The 15,880-nt window shown below is 41.5% G+C and overlaps 2 protein-coding genes across 2 annotated transcripts in view; one reads left to right on the top strand and one right to left on the bottom strand.

Moving 5' to 3' along the window:
- The window catches only part of KBTBD4 (kelch repeat and BTB domain containing 4), a 173,317-nt gene extending 163,723 nt beyond the window's left edge, over window positions 1–9,594 (bottom strand). The window contains exon 1 of the mRNA XM_044082738.1: window positions 9,516–9,594. The gene's annotated coding sequence lies outside the window, so the exon portion shown is untranslated. The remainder of the gene's footprint in view (window positions 1–9,515) is intronic.
- NDUFS3 (NADH:ubiquinone oxidoreductase core subunit S3) overlaps window positions 9,550–15,880 on the top strand; it is a 370,028-nt gene continuing 363,697 nt past the window's right edge. The window contains exon 1 of the mRNA XM_044082739.1: window positions 9,550–9,707. Within this exon, the coding sequence (XP_043938674.1) occupies window positions 9,653–9,707 (55 nt within the window). The 5' untranslated portion in view covers window positions 9,550–9,652. The remainder of the gene's footprint in view (window positions 9,708–15,880) is intronic.

A 15,880-nucleotide genomic window follows, 5' to 3' on the forward strand; every position in this document is an offset into this window, starting at 1 on the left:
TAAATAAAAATCTGCCTAAACAGCAAAGACCTACTAAGCAGATATCCAAGCAACAGCCACCCCTCAACAATACCCACAAATCACATATCTCACAAAATCAGTGTGCCTCACAGTCACAGCCCATAAGGCCAAACAACACACCAAATACACTTGTTATAGGGGACTCTATTGTCCGGCACACTGACGTCCCACTCACCAGGCTGAACAAGGAGAAGGTCACTGTAAGCTACCTGTCGGGTGCCAGGATCCGCCACATAACGCAAGCACTCAGGTCACTCCAAAGCAAGTACAAGTATGACTCCGTCATTGTCCATGCTGGTGTGAATGACCCGAGACGTACCTCCCTGGACTACATGAAAAGAGACATAGAGGAGCTCTCTGACAATGTAGCCCAGGCTGGTATGTCCCTGACCTTGAGTAGCATCTTGCCCTCACCAAGAATGATGCCACAGTATTAAGATAAAACGATCAGTTTCAACAATTGGCTAAAGTATTGGTGTCATTCAAAGGGGATCCAGTGTCTGTCAGCCTGGGATGACATGCTCGACAAGCCATGTTGCTTCGCTAGGGACGGCTTGCACCTGTCACCCTTAGGCTTTCGTAGACTGGCCAAGGCTCTTGCCACCCTCATAGTGCCTTTTCTAGGCAAGGCTCAAAGGACAAGCCCACCTCCATAGACAACCCAAAGATAAAAAAACTAAAGGTAATGCTACTCAATGCCAGAAGTCTAAACCTCAAGATGCACGCACTCGAGACTCTCCTCAGTATGGAGGAAATCGATGTCTGTGCAGTAACAGAAACCTGGTTCAAGACTCCTGAGAGCACCCCAGCACTACCAGGTTATAACTCATACCATGCGTTTCGGCCCCAAAACTCGGACCGAAGCACAAAAGGAGGGGGAGTATCTATATTCATCAAAGATACCTACACCTCCAGGTTAGTGGCACTGCATGAAGCATCGGAAACCATCCATGTGCAACTAACAGCGGGCAAAACTGCCTTTCAGTTTGTAGCCTGCTACAGAACACCCTCCCTTTTACAGGAACCCCACTTGGCATTCCTGAGAGCACTGAAGAATATGAAGGTCTCTCCAAACACTATGTTATTGGGTGACTTCAACTACCCAAACATTGACTGGGAAAACTACTCAAGCCCAAAGACCCTCGCCCAACGGTTCCTTGAATTTATAAACTCTAACGCAATGGAACAACTGGTCACCACTCCCACAAGAGGGAACAACATATTGGACCTGGTCGTCACCAACATGGGGACTCTATGTTCCACACCAGAGGTAAACCCCTCATTGGCAAGATCAGACCATAAACAAATTTCCCTGGACATCCATATCCCGTCCCCACCCCCAGCCAAGGAAATCACTGTAAAGAATTTCTCCAAAGCCAACTTTGCACTTCTCAAGACTGAGGTGGAATCCTTTAAAGCCCCTGGGCCAGAGGATAATACAGCCCAATCTGCAGAATCCTTTACAAATGCATTCTATGAGCACCTGCAGGAATGCATGGATCGTGCTATCCCAAATAAAACCAAGACTCACTCCTCCAAAAACAGGAGACCGGTCTGGTGGATCCCGGCCATAAATAAACTATACAACAGAAGGAGGAAGCTACTACATGACAGAGCAAAATCCCAAAAAGGGAAGGCATCTCTGATCAGTATTAGCAAGAAACTTCGATCCCTCATAAAATCATCAAAGGCCAGTTTCAAAAGACAAATTGCCCTAGACACTAAAGATAATCACAAGGCCTTCTTTAGTTATGTCAGAAACATGGGCGGAAACTCCCAGATATGCTCTGAATTGTTGCATAACGGTACAAAATATATCGAACCTACAGACATAGCCAACATCCTGGCAGACATATTCAGCGCAAACTTCTCCCCCCCCCAAAGGAGCAAACGCCTATCCCAACTGAATGTAACCTCCCTGACATCACAGATGCACAGGTGAAAGCTGCCCTCTCCAAAGCAAAAAACACAGCATCTATGGGACCGGACGGTGTCCCAGGCTGTGTCTTACATGAGCTCCAAGAAGAACTGAACCCTCACATTAAGTCACTGTTCAAACTTAGCCTTACTACAGGATATGTACCCAAAGAATGGCGTACAGCTACAGTGGTCCCACTCCACAAAGGTGGTGCCACAACGGACCCTGGAAACTATCGCCCCATAAGCCTGACTAGTCTGGTCTGTAAAGCTATGGAGCGTATTATCATGGAACTCATAAACAAAGACATTGGGAGCCTCCAGACACTGGACCCTACCCAATTCGGCTTTGTTAAGGGCAGATCTTGCCTCTTAAACCTAGTTGATTTCTTTGAAACAGTTACCAAAGCCATAGATGAGGGCAAGGTAGTCCACACAGCCTACCTGGACCTCGCAAAAGCCTTCGACACAATACCCCACTCGGGCATCATAAATAAGCTTACCAGCTTAAATATCAACCCCTATATCACAAGATGGGTTGCAAACTGGCTCAGAGATAGAACCCACATGGTCAGAATCGCAGGTGCCATGTCCGAATCCAAACCAGTTACAAGTGGCGTTCCACAGGGCTCAGTTCTGGGACCTCTCTTGTTCGGTATATACTTCTCTGAGGTTCAAGCTAACACGGGGGGATTATGGCTGACAAAGTGCGCAGATGACTGCAAACTGGGGGCCATAATCGAATCTCCAGCTGACACAAGCATCCTCCAAAAGGGTCTCACAGAGACGGATGCTTGGTGCCAGAGCCACGGCCTCAAGCTAAATGCTAAAAAGTGCATAGTCATCCCCTTTGGGAAAAACAAGGTGCCCACAAATTACCACATAGGTGGTAATCCATTAAGTACGGAAGAAGTAATTAGAGATTTGGGGACCAACGTATACAGTAATCTCTCCTTTGATAATCACGTTGCCAAAGTGGTTAGAAAGACCTTCTATATAGCCCACCTTATCACGAAAGGGTTTGCATCTAGATCAAGAGAGGTCATTGTGCCCCTCTACTCATCACTCATCAGGCCCATAATTGAATACAATGCCCCTTTTGGGATGTACCTTACCCGACACCTGCAGTAACTGGAGAGACCCCAAAAGTACCTCACCAAGAGGATCATGGGCTACAAACAGATGTCCTATGCAGCTCGACTAAAGAAACTCCAGCTCTACTCAGTTGCTTACCGCCTACTCAGAGGCGATCTATGCCTGACGTACAAAGCCATGTCAAACCCAGAATTAATGGACATGCTCCACCTCAAAAAATCCAAGTCCCTTAGAGCTACACGCTCCAGGGACCTAAACCTCAGCACAAAAATAAACAGGACATGCTGGAGGGACAGATTCATTTCCCAGAGGCTCCCCTCACTCTGGAATAGAATCCCAATTCATGTTAGACATAGCCCCTCGCTGACCCTCTTCAAGCGAAATTTGGACTCGTGGATGGGAAATCGCAAATTCACCCCTGGGATCTCTCCTGTGTCCCTGCTAGACAGAGGCACAGTAAACTAATCTTAAAAGGATACCTTCTGTGACCTACTTTACAGAGGCACAGTAGGCTAATCTAATAGGGAGGCGGAAGCCAAATACACTCTGGCTAGGCTTATAAATGCCCTAGGGCAGATAGCCTAGTATCTACCTATGAACCTATAAAGATGCTAGTTTACTAAGGAACAGAGAATATGACTCCCCCTCCCATATGCTGTACAGGGTCTTGATGCAAGTATGCTTCAGAAACTACTTCTGCATCAGCCTCTTCTGATTTTGCACTGAAGGGCTCCACACACCTCTTATACACAGACTACTACTCTCTTGCGATATGATATGGATAGTTTAATAAGCCATACTGTTCACTTGCTTTGGGTGTGGTAAAGAGATGCTTTATACATGTCTGTTAGTGTACTATTACCCTCCAGATGTGCACAGATGTAATAAAACTTCACAGAGAAAACACTCAGTTTGTTCTTCTTCACCAAACCCAACCCAGTGTGAAGCAGATGTATTTTAGACAGTTTCACTGTGGATAAGGTAGAAAAACAAAATGTTACTGCTGAAATAGTGCTACCAAAATATCATTTAACAATACTGCACCATTACTTCTTGAAAAGCACTGCAACAGAGCACCCTCTGTAGATAAAAATGTCTCGTCTGCCAACAAATGACAGTGCAACATGCTTTTACCCAGACAACTTTCTGCCAGTACTATGAAGGGGAACACAAAGAATGACAAAAGGAAACCAAAAGCACACCTCAACTAAAAAATACAAACTTTGAATTTAGCAAAAAATTATTGTATTCTTTGAATAAGACACTTTTACACAGCTTAATGCATCAAGATCAGCCCTACTACCTGATCTGATGTGTATGGTGGGGGGGCCATTAACATTGATCCATCCATTTTGTAAACTACCAGTCCTTACTTTTAAAGGTCTAAAGGTCACTGTGGTTGCAAGTTGATAAAGGTGGATTAGCCTTCCCTATTCCCAAAAGGAGTCTCCAGTTCATCCAATGGAATCCTCACACATTTTACACCAGTTGAGAGAGAAAATCATTCACATGTTTCTTCCCATAGCCCAGAGGTGTAGCGCTATGGACTGGCATTCTTCCACATAACTCCTCCCATTAAGCAATGCCTGGCACACCTCCCACTGGAATGTCCCAGAGGAAGACAGGCTGTACTCCAAGACTCTCAGTGACAGAAGAGCTCCTTAGTCTACCTGCATCATGTATGTAAGCAAATTTATACTCACAGCTGCAGGCAGAACTTACTTCAAGCAGGTCTTAAAGCTAAGACATGGGATGGAAAAAGAATGGTAGTGCCAGAGAGTTTCTGCATACAGTTAGCCCAGCTACATTTTAAAGGAATCTCATTTCTAATACTTGTACTAATGGTCTCATCCTCTTGGTCTCTATGAAGCTCATGACCACAAGTGAGGATGGGGGTACAGAATAACCATCAAAATGATAAATTAATTCTATGACTCAGCTCTTGCTTCATCACTGCAATCCAGTATAATGTTCTGCAATGCTGCTACTGTCACTGTAGTCCAATATAATGTTATGCAATGCTGCTATTGTCACTGCAAGGACAGTTATACATTTCTGAAAATATATGATACTGATCTATACTAAGGATGGGCTATGACCACTGTACAACTTCTAGGCATTTGACAGAGTACCATAGAACACAGTTAACAAGTTAGACACCCTCTGATTGTGCCACTGCATGGCAGTCTGGGTAAAACACTGGCAGTTCAGCCACTCAAAGAAAGAAGAGTTGCTAACGGTGTCTCATATCTCATAGGATTCAAAACTGGATAGTGTCTTCTCCAATAACTTTATAAGCAGCACTATAGAAAGGGATGTCTCTTTGTGAATGACAGGCAGATGTGCAACAGTACTTAAGTATGGTGACTGGATGGGACTTAGTACAGTTGGGCAAAAAGGCAAAAATAGTAAGGGGCAAGCTTTACAGCAAAGTAAAAAAAATGTGCTTGATAAACAAAAACCCAGGGTCAGAGAGTGGTACAGTAGATGGTGTTGCTGCTTCACAGTGTTTGGTTCTTCACTTTGTCTCTTGGCTTGAATGTATTCTGCAGACAATCTGATTGCCCACCCTGTGTTTGCCTGGGTTTCCACCACATGCTTCAGGCATTTTTCCACACAACTCATAGGTATGTGCCCTCTGTGAGAGTGAGCATGTGCCCTTCAATGACCCAGTATCCTGTTCAGAACAGTTCTCCTCCCATGTACCCCCTGATTGCCAGGCTCTGGCTCCCTCTTGACCCTGAAATGGATCAAACATGTAACCAATGAAGAAAAGAAAGAATGGACAAAACTCATGCAAAATGTAAGTAACTTGGTTAGCTGTGGTTACTTAAAAAAAAGACCTTTCCATATAAGGCGAACTAAATGTAAAGAAGCAATGGAATGGAAGAAAACAACAAAATGGGGAAAAACTGGTGAAAATATACCAGGATGCACTAAAGTATGCATGAAAGAATGAAAAAGAAAGAAATTATTTTTACAGAAAAATAAGAAGACCCCTTCAACTCTGGAGAACTGAATGTAGCTTTACACACCTCAGTCAAACAAAAAGACAGAGACAGTTTCTGACTGCACATATGCATTTTAGTTTTCTGCTCTATTTTTCCTCTGTAAATATGCACAGACATACAATTATTGAATATACAATGTTTGCCTATTATTGTTTCACCTTATTAACTTCAATGTAACTAAACGTTATTTGTTACTTTGCAACCTAGGCTAGCTGGCCTTATGTTGATCGGTGCTCTACTCCAGTAAACAAATCTAAATAAAATAAATCTTGCCTGCTGCTCTTTCACACTGTATTGAGTAGTACAGACCAAGTGCAAAGTCCTTCTGCTACTATTCCTAACACTGCCACCACAGTCTTGTAATCCAACAGTTACTTCAGATTTTTCTCTTTCCTCTTCTGACACTATGTGCATTCTTGTTCCTGCAGCTGGCAATATGTTGATCAGTGCACAACTCCAGGAAACAAACATAAATAAAATAAATCTTACCCGCTGCTGTTTCACATTGTACTCAATGGTATAGCTCAAGTTCAAAGTATTTCTTCTACTCTTGCTAACACTGCAACCAGTCTTGTAATCTTACGTTCCTAAGGCTTAATTGTTTTACATTTTTCTATTTCCTCTTCTGGCACCATGAACAATGTTGTTCCTTGGCATCCATAACTGATGCTGTAGGACAAAAGCACTGTCACAGTGCAAGTGGAGGATGGAGAAGAGAGAGGTCTTTTCTCATTATGGCCTACTCACTAGCTCCCATTCTCAACTACAAAAATTGTTTCGGGAGGACAGAATGAGGAGATGCCTGTGTATGGCATACAGTGAGGACTACTCTGCTCCCCACTCTTCTGGCATCTCTAGATATCACTACAATACCATTAATCAGTGGTGCAACATCTGCATACCCTGCCATTCAGATTGCTCTTTGTTTCACAGGTTTGTTGAACGAACCACTAACAGGAATGTTGTGATTCAGTAAAGAGACACTGGGCAGGCAGGAAGAAGTAATGGACACAGTCTAACTACATTTCAGCAAAGCCTTTGATACCGTTTCACACAGTAGAAAGTCAACTTGTGACAACTTGTGCAAAAAAGTGGTGGAATTAAAGAATGCAGATGACAAATACCAGGCGCAATTTTTGTCAGGGATGAGAAAATAATCTGATTATACAGTTACTTATTTATGTCCGGCCTGTTTTAGGCCCCTGTTTAGTGGAAGACAGGGAAGAAACCCTCCACATAATGATAATGAAATGAACACAGAAAGAAGCTTAAACATAAATGGCACAGAACATATATGACATGCTTCTCATCCATTAGGCAGACAGGGAAACAGGCACGCTAGTTGGCCCAAACAGTTTTATACACTGCTAAAATCTGTTTCTACACTTCATTTACTCAGCAAGAAGTAAGTTGATCACAAAACTGAAGCTAGAATACTGCAAACAGTATTAAGAATATTGTCAACTACTCAGCAAGCAAAGTGAAGCATGGGAAGCTTCAACAGTCAGTACCAGGTTCAGTCACCTCTCTCTGTTTAATAGAAACTCAAAGGACAATCAACTCTCTCTCTCACACATGCACACACAAACTTGTAATGGGGCAGAAGAGAGAACAGCAATGCAGAAAGAGCAAACACCATAGCACCACTGAGGTCCAGCTGATCTATTTGTTCACTGCTTTCAAGAGTATATAAGTGAATCTAGAAAGCTTGTTTGCATTTCACTTCCCCAAATTCTTCACAAAGACAACATTATATCTACCCCATGCTACTCTGAATTATTCCACAGTTTCTGAATCCCACGTCTGTGAAAAGACATATGATATACTACTTACAGACAGCCTTGTCAGTGACAAGTTACTTTCTCATGTCACTCCTCCCAAATTTTGCTGCATCTTCCAACAGTTCTAAAATTCTGCTTTTGAAATATGGTCAACCCCTGGACCTCACTTTTGAAACACCTGAAAATTTTTATACTGAGTGCATCCTTCCCTCCTTTCCTTGGATATGCAAAATGTATCTTAATCTCCCATTATGTAGCGCAAGATTAAAACCATGTATTATATGTTTGACAGCCTCTAAGGAATTTCAGCTCTTATCTCTGTTTATACAGAAACAGACAACTTCAAAAATGTACACAATACTCAAGATGAAGACTTAAAAGATGAAGAATTATCTCCTTATTGGGATCTTCACTATGCACTCTGCAGTCCTTCACCTCATCTTTCTACTGCACTTTTGCACTGATTGTTCACCTTTATGTTATCTGCAATAATCATCCCAATGTTGTCGCGCCCCGTGACAATACATTCTAGGGCTCTACCATTCTCCCTATGAAACAGTACTATTTTACTATGTTAACTGAATCCTGAAATGTGCCTTGCCTAATACTTTGCTAAGCATTATTGTATCACTCTTAGCTGTGCATTAATTTTTCTAGTTGTTTGCATCACTTACTTTTATCTCATCTTCACAAGCTCAAGTTATGTACTTAACTACTACAGTGAATCAAATGCAACCTTCTTTTAAGGTTTTGTATTATGTACAGTCTGTGTATCTAATTTTGGTACTCGTTATGATTTACATGTATTGTGTTTACTGTATTACTTTATACAATACTATGTCTTGATAGCCACTGTTTTTGTCATGCAGCTTGGGTAGTGATTGAAAAAGGTCTGTAGCTGTCCACTAACCCAGTCAACAAACAACAGTAATGGGTCTAATTTCGGAGGCCTTGCTTCTAAAAGACAAAAGACCATACAAGTACAGGTTCAACCCCAGAATGAGCATGACCTAAAGAGTGGTCTTCAATGACTTCCCAAAATGCTAACTGGATTAACATTCTATTAAGGAAGATGGCTTTCAGATTATCAGAGAGAAGTGAAAACTGTAATGTATACTGAACATGCAGCATAAGGAAAACAGATCGGACAATGAGGGCCTTGATGTACTTAACAGTATCGGTTGTGCTGTTTTTGCCAGTCTTAGTTAAGCAACAGGGATTATTTGATCCCATACAGAAAAATGGACATCCATTCACTCTTCTATATTTGAGAAAAGTAATCATGGTGGATAACAGTGAAGGAGATCCCTTTCTTTCAGTGCTGAAATTACTGTGGCTAAATGCAATGAAAACCATCACTTCTCCTTTTGGTCAATCTTAGAGAAACCATACATTTTCAGACAACGTGTATTTCTTAGTGTTCTCTTGGATGCTTGTAAAAACATGTTTCCTGGTCTGTTAAGGGCTAGAACATACGTATCAAGTTGTATGCAGCCTTTCCCATTTAGACTACTAATAATGAGGTACAAGTCCGATCTGAAACTTATAGCTGCCTGTACTGAGAACAAATCAACAATTAGTCAGTCGTTTAACATTACTGAATTTAACACGTCCTTATCACCACTTCCCCGTACTGCCAATCAGACCCGCCCCCCTCCGGGCCTCCCTGTATAGTTGGTAAACCGCTTACCTGCTTCTCGAATCCGTCTGTGTTACAGCAACTATCGGAACTTTGCTGCTTAGCATAATTGTGTGGCGGAACATGAAACGTGGCTGGACTTCTGTAGTTTCCTTTCGGGTGACATCAGAGTGATTGGTCTGAGGAAGATGGCTGCTTCCTTGTTTCGGCTTGTGGGTAGTGGTTTAAGGCTGGGTGCCTGCTGTGAGTACCAAATGACGGAAAAAAAATAACTGTTGGGTTTAAGTGCTACGCGGGTGGCTGTATGTCTTGTTGGAGAGTGAACATTAAGTATTGTATATTTTATTACTAGGCAGTAGGATTTCTGGTAGCCAGTTGACCTTCCCTGACCCTTCCTGGATTTCTGTTATTGTTGTATCCCACAACACGTCTGGGAATTGTTTCTGATTTTTGTTTTCTGACTTACATATTTCTCTCTACCTGCCTGCCCGAATTAGTGGAAGAAGATAGAATAGTAATGCTATACGTTTGATTTATACCCTTAACGACTTTAGAAATTGCATGTTAATGTAACTTGTCTTGTTCTGTATGCCGTCGAACTGAACAGTACTGGTGTTTAAAATGTGTTCCCGTTTCTAGAGGTAACAGGTTGAGTGCTATGCTTGTACTGTAATAGTGTATATCGCTGTTTGCTACACTTAGGTTGCCTCTGTATCTAATTCATTGCTTAATGAAATGAACGTGACTTGGGATTTATTAGAATAGGTCCAAGTGCCAACACTACTGCACATTTTATTTATTTGCATTTGTTAGTTCGGAAGTTCCACTTGGCCAAGTGTGTTTACATTGGAGACAACCCCTCCCCCTATAGAGTAATGCATTCATATAGTGAAGTATTTACTCCGTCTAGGTGCCAACCAGGATAATTTTTGAACCTGAAAATGGTCCTTGGCGATCAGCACCGTACCCGGGTTGATGAATAGAAATAAGTAAACATTTCTAATTAGTATGACTGATCTGAACGCTAAATGTATGTTGGACAGTTTAAGATTCAGACAGGTCAGTACTATAAAGCAAACATTGTGAGCATAAACATTAGATATCCGCCAAAAAAGCACAGTTATGTGTTTTATATAAAGCCTGGACTACCAAAGCATACAAATGCAGATTAACACAAACTGCTACCTCACTGTATGAGTTTGTTGAAATGTATCAACATTTTTTAGTATCCACCCCCCACAAGCACACACTAGTTGTCATTTGTAGTATGAAACACTCATGCCTTGTGAGAGGTATCCTGATCATACACATCAGCTGTCTTTTCAGCTAAATCTGTTTTTAACTAGTTCTGATGGGGCAGAGAGTAATAGGGTTGGCCAAACCTTACAATTACTTTAATGAAGAAATCCAGTCTGCAGGTATGTGTTGCACTGATTTGTAAAATTAATTTCCATATCTAGTTCAGGAAGCAGGGTTAGAAAAATAATGACCGTGAAAGCAGTAATAAAAAATACATCAGTTTATCAATTATTTTAAACTGGCTAGAGCACTGATCTAGCCGGATCATTTTCAGGATCCGGCTGAGTGAAGAACAATTAATTTAAACTAAATTTTTTGTTTTTATTTCAAAAAGATTGCACACTTTGTACAAAAATAATAAAGCAAAAAGGCAGAAATTTTACAGCAAGTCAAAATGCATTTTAGGGTAATGCAAAATGTATTTAAGTGGAGAAATAGAAGATATTTAACCAACATACTAACAAGGAGTAGAAGTAAAATTTAAAATCCATTTCAAGCAGAGTGGTTATATATTTTGCAGCATTCAAAATGCATTGCTAGATTGTACAATGTACGTTTGCAAGTAGAAAAAGATTTCTGCAAACATAGTGATGCCAAAATTGATGCATTCTATGTTTGTAGTCATAGAGGTATGTCAATCATTGTGAAAAAGAGAATAGATTGAATTTGGCAGGTAACAAAAATTGGAGGATACAAGCTGTGGCTGTGTTTAGTTTGATTAGTGGTAGCATTTTGCCGATTTTTATTGAGGTGGTGTTTGAACTGTTGAAGGTAGTACAAGTCTGTAATACCTTGTAGGAACAGATTCCTAGAGATTTGGGCCAAGTAAGGAAAACCTACATTTCTTTGAGAAGGTAGTGTGTAAAGATGTGATCTGGTGGGATTTGAAATTGTAGGTTCTTTATCTTACTGTGAATCTTCCAGATAGGTAGTTAAGGTGTTTTGGTTAAGGAATTGTATATGTGTAATTTATATATAGCAATCATAGTCTAGGTAGGCAAGACTCTTGGTACGAAGAAGTTAAGTAGCATGTAAACAAAGAGGAAGAGGGTGAGTGGTCTGGATGGAAGAGTACATAATCAAAAGTAAAGAATTAAATGTGGAACAGATTTGTCAGGGGGAGGAGGGAGAGGAGGGGACTTATTTAGTGAAAAGATTGGTTAATAATAAAATGAAGTAAGAAGCCAAGACAAAGGGGCTGAAGTGTGACATTATGGGAAGAAAAATCCACGTAAGGAGACAGGAGAATAAGGATGAAGGGGAGAAGAGCAACAGAGGTTCATAGGTAGGTACTAGGCTATTGGCCCTAGGGCCTATATAAGCCTAGCCAAAGGTACCCTGGCTTTCGACACCCAAGAAAATTATCTTCCTGTGCCCCTGTCGAGCAGCGCCACAGAAGTGATCCCCGGGGTGAATTTCCACCGTGCTAATGAGGAGCTTTGTTTGATATAGATGGGTAGTTTGTTCCAGAGTATGGGAAGTCTCTGGGACAGGAATCTATCCCTCCAGCATGTTCTGTTTATTGTGGTGACGAGGTTTAGGTCCCTAGAGCGTGTAGCTCATAGGGATTGGGATTTCTTTAAGTGGAGCATGTCTAAAAGCTCTGGGTTTGACATAGCTTTGTGTGTTAGGCAGAGATTGCGTCTGAGTGGGCGATATGCAACAGAGTAAAGCTGCAGTTTTTTGAGACGGTCTGCATAAGGCATCTCTTTGAGGCCGGTAATCCTCTTTGTGAGGTATTTCTGTGGCCTTTCCAGTTGTTGTAGATGTCTTGTGAGGTACATACCAAAAGGGGTATTGTACTCTATAATGGGTTTAATGAGTGACGAGTAGAGGGGAACAATGACCTCTTTTTTTTTTTTTTTTTTTTTTTTTTCCTGGATGAGAAACCTTTTGTGATGAGGTGTGCCACATGGAAGGATTTCCTGACTACTGTGGTAATGTGATTATCAAAGGAGAGACTACTGTCCACCTGTGACCCAATGTCTCTTATCACACTTTCGGTGTTTAGTCGACTACCACCTATGTGGTAGTTCATGGGTACTGAGTTTTTACCAAAAGGAATGACAATGCACTTTTTGGCATTGAGCTTGAGGCCATGACTTTGACACCAGGCATCTGTCTCAGCAAGGTCCTTTTGTAGGATGTCCACATCTTTTGGAGTTTTGATTATGGCTCCTAGTTTGCAGTCCTCTGCGAACTTCGTTAGCCAAAGACCTTCTGTGTTGGCCTGTACTTCAGAGAAGTAGATATCAAACAGGAGAGGACCCAGGACTGAACCCTGTGGTACTCCACTTGTCACTGGTCTGAAGCTGGATTTGGAGTCTGCTACTTTCACAGTGTGGCTTCTGTCAGTGAGCCAGTTGGCAACCCATCTTGTGACCTAGTGATTTATACCTAGGTCAGTGAGCCAGTTGGCAACCCATCTTGTGACATAGTGATTTATACCTAGTTTAGTGAGTTTATCTATAATTCCAGAGTGGGGGATGGTGTCAGAAGCCTTGGCGAGATCTAGATAGGCTGTGAGAACCACCTTACCCTCATCTACGGCTTTGGTGACTGCTTCAAAGAAGTCTATCAGGTTTAGGAGACATGATCTGCCTTTTACAAACCCGAACTGGGTGGGGTCCTGAGTTTGGAGATTACTAATGTCATTGTTTAAGTTCCATGATGATACGCTCCATAGCCTTGCAGACCAGGCTCGTTAGGCTAATTGGGCGGTAGTTTCCGGGGTCTGTGGTGGCTCCCCCTTTGTGGAGTGGGATAACTGTTGCTGTGCGCCATTCAGTGGGCACATAGCCTGAGATGAGGCTATGATTGAACATGGTACTTAGGTGGGGTGCCAGTTCGTTCTGTAGTTCATGTAGAACACAGCCTGGGATGTCGTCGGGTCCCATGGATGCTGTGTTCTTGGCTTTGGATAGTGTGTTTTTTACCTGTGCAGCCGTGATTACAGGAACTTTGCATTCTTCTGGTACAGAGATGGGCCCTTTATGGGTTGACAGAGGGGTAAAGTTAGCACTGAACCTATCTGCCAGGATGTTGACAATATCCGTTGGTTCTGTATATTTAGTGCCATTGTGCTGTAACTCAGAGCAGATCTGAGTGTTGCCATTGAGATTCTTGACCTATCTATAGAATGCTTTGTGGCTGTCTTTAGAGTCAGTGGCGATTTTTGTTTTCATAACTAGCTTTGGAGGATTTTATGAGGGATCTCAGCTTCTTACTGACAGGACAGTGAGATTAAATAGTTTAAAGTTTAGGCAGTACTGAAACTTGGATTTTCTAGGAAAATTGGTAAATTAAATAAAAGTAAAGTAACTCAAGTTCTAAGACCAATTGCTTGCTAGCTTGGGTTTATTTGCCCATTTAAAACCGGATTAAGGTATTTTTTATAGATGTAGGCATCTAGTTTGATTAGTTTTGCAGTAGTATTTAAAAAAGATCTGTATATCTGTTGTTGGAAGTGGGAACTTAGACAAAAGTTGCATTTGCTCCATAATTTTGCAGTACAACACTGCAATTGAGAGAAATGTAAGGAAGTAAAGACGTTTATGTGCATGGCTTTGTTGAATTTGCCTCTTCAGACCAGTTTGCCATTCATAAGGCCTTTAATCAGATGCATGCTGAGTGATTTTATTAAAAAGTTTATTCTAGAGCTTGAGCTCGGCTGTGTGTATGTTTTGAAAAGTTATGTGATATATACATTGAGCTAAGGATAAAAGAATTAAAACGCCCTTGAACTGGTGTGTAGGTATGGCCTTTGATAAAGACTTTTAGGTGTATTAAGCATGTCCAGCGTATGGTGTTAGATATAAAGATTTCTATCCTTGTAGTACAAGAGCCAACAATTTAATAGAATTCATCATCTCAGTATGGGTATTTTTGGGAGTAGTAGTAAAATATATGACTTGTGAAGATGCCTTTTCCTTTTAGTTGGTAAGAACTGTGTTTATTGCATGGTAATGAAGAAACAGAAGGATGCAGCTGATATTTATTGACAGTGTAATTCTTTGAAGGCAAATACCTTGAAAGAAGCAGATCATAACAAGTTTGGAACCTTTGTATATTGGAACCTGTGTATATTGCATTAACTTAGACGCACCACAGAGAACTGACACACAAACATGGCTCAGTGTGAGTTTTTTTTAAACACCTATGGGTATTTTGAGTGGAAGGATCATTGAGTTAATTTCTGTCTGATTGCAGCCTTCCTCCAAGGTAGCATATTAATTGCTGGCTGGGAATTTCTGGTTAAAGGCTTATAGTGCCTGCATATTTGAACTGTTTCTTACTGAAATTGGTACACCTAGTTTGCTGTAGCATAGACTAGATCCAGGCCTGCTGAATCTAGCTTTGTTTGTATGCTTGTTTGCTTATTTCCCTGAAACGATAATTCCACCTAAAACACGGCTTTTTGGCGCTTCTGTGGATCCCTAGTGATATCTGCATTGCTTACTGTACTTATTTCCTTGTTTCACTTGAACGAAAGTTACTGTTTGTCATTTTTGCATTTGTTACCTGTAACACATTGCATTTAAGTTACCTGGCACTTGCTCACTAAAGCAATTATACAAGTCAGCACTAAAAAATTAAAAGCACTGCACCCTCTCAAACTCCCCTTGAGTACCTTGTTCCCCACTGGCCCTTTTTTTTTTTTTTTTTCAATTATAAAGGAATTCCCAATACTATTCTAGCATGTCCAAAGGTCAGTTGTCAATCTCCTCTCCATCTGGTGAATCTGGGAATCTTGAGGCAATGTTACAACTGCCTCATGTACATAGACAACCCTCTCCTCCTCACAACAAATTCCAACACATGTGAGAGATGCAACCATATAGCCATACCGGAGGCTAAGCTCTCTCAACTCAATACTGGCGAAACCAGTCAGGAGGAGAAGGAAACCACACTCACTATAATTCCAGTCTCACATAGACCTACCACGACAGCAAGCCAAACACATAAACACACAAAAACATACTCGGAGGCTCTAAATAAAAATCTGCCTAAGCAGCAGAGACCTCCAAAGCAGACACCCAAGCAACCACTACCCCAAAACAAAACACGTGCAACACATAGCTCACAAAGCCAGTGTGCCGAACAGTCACAGCCCTTAA

This window comes from Protopterus annectens, chromosome 9.part0, assembly GCF_019279795.1.
Source record: "Protopterus annectens isolate FY-2018-M chromosome 9.part0, PAN1.0, whole genome shotgun sequence".
In the NCBI taxonomy this organism is placed as follows: domain Eukaryota; kingdom Metazoa; phylum Chordata; order Ceratodontiformes; family Protopteridae; genus Protopterus; species Protopterus annectens.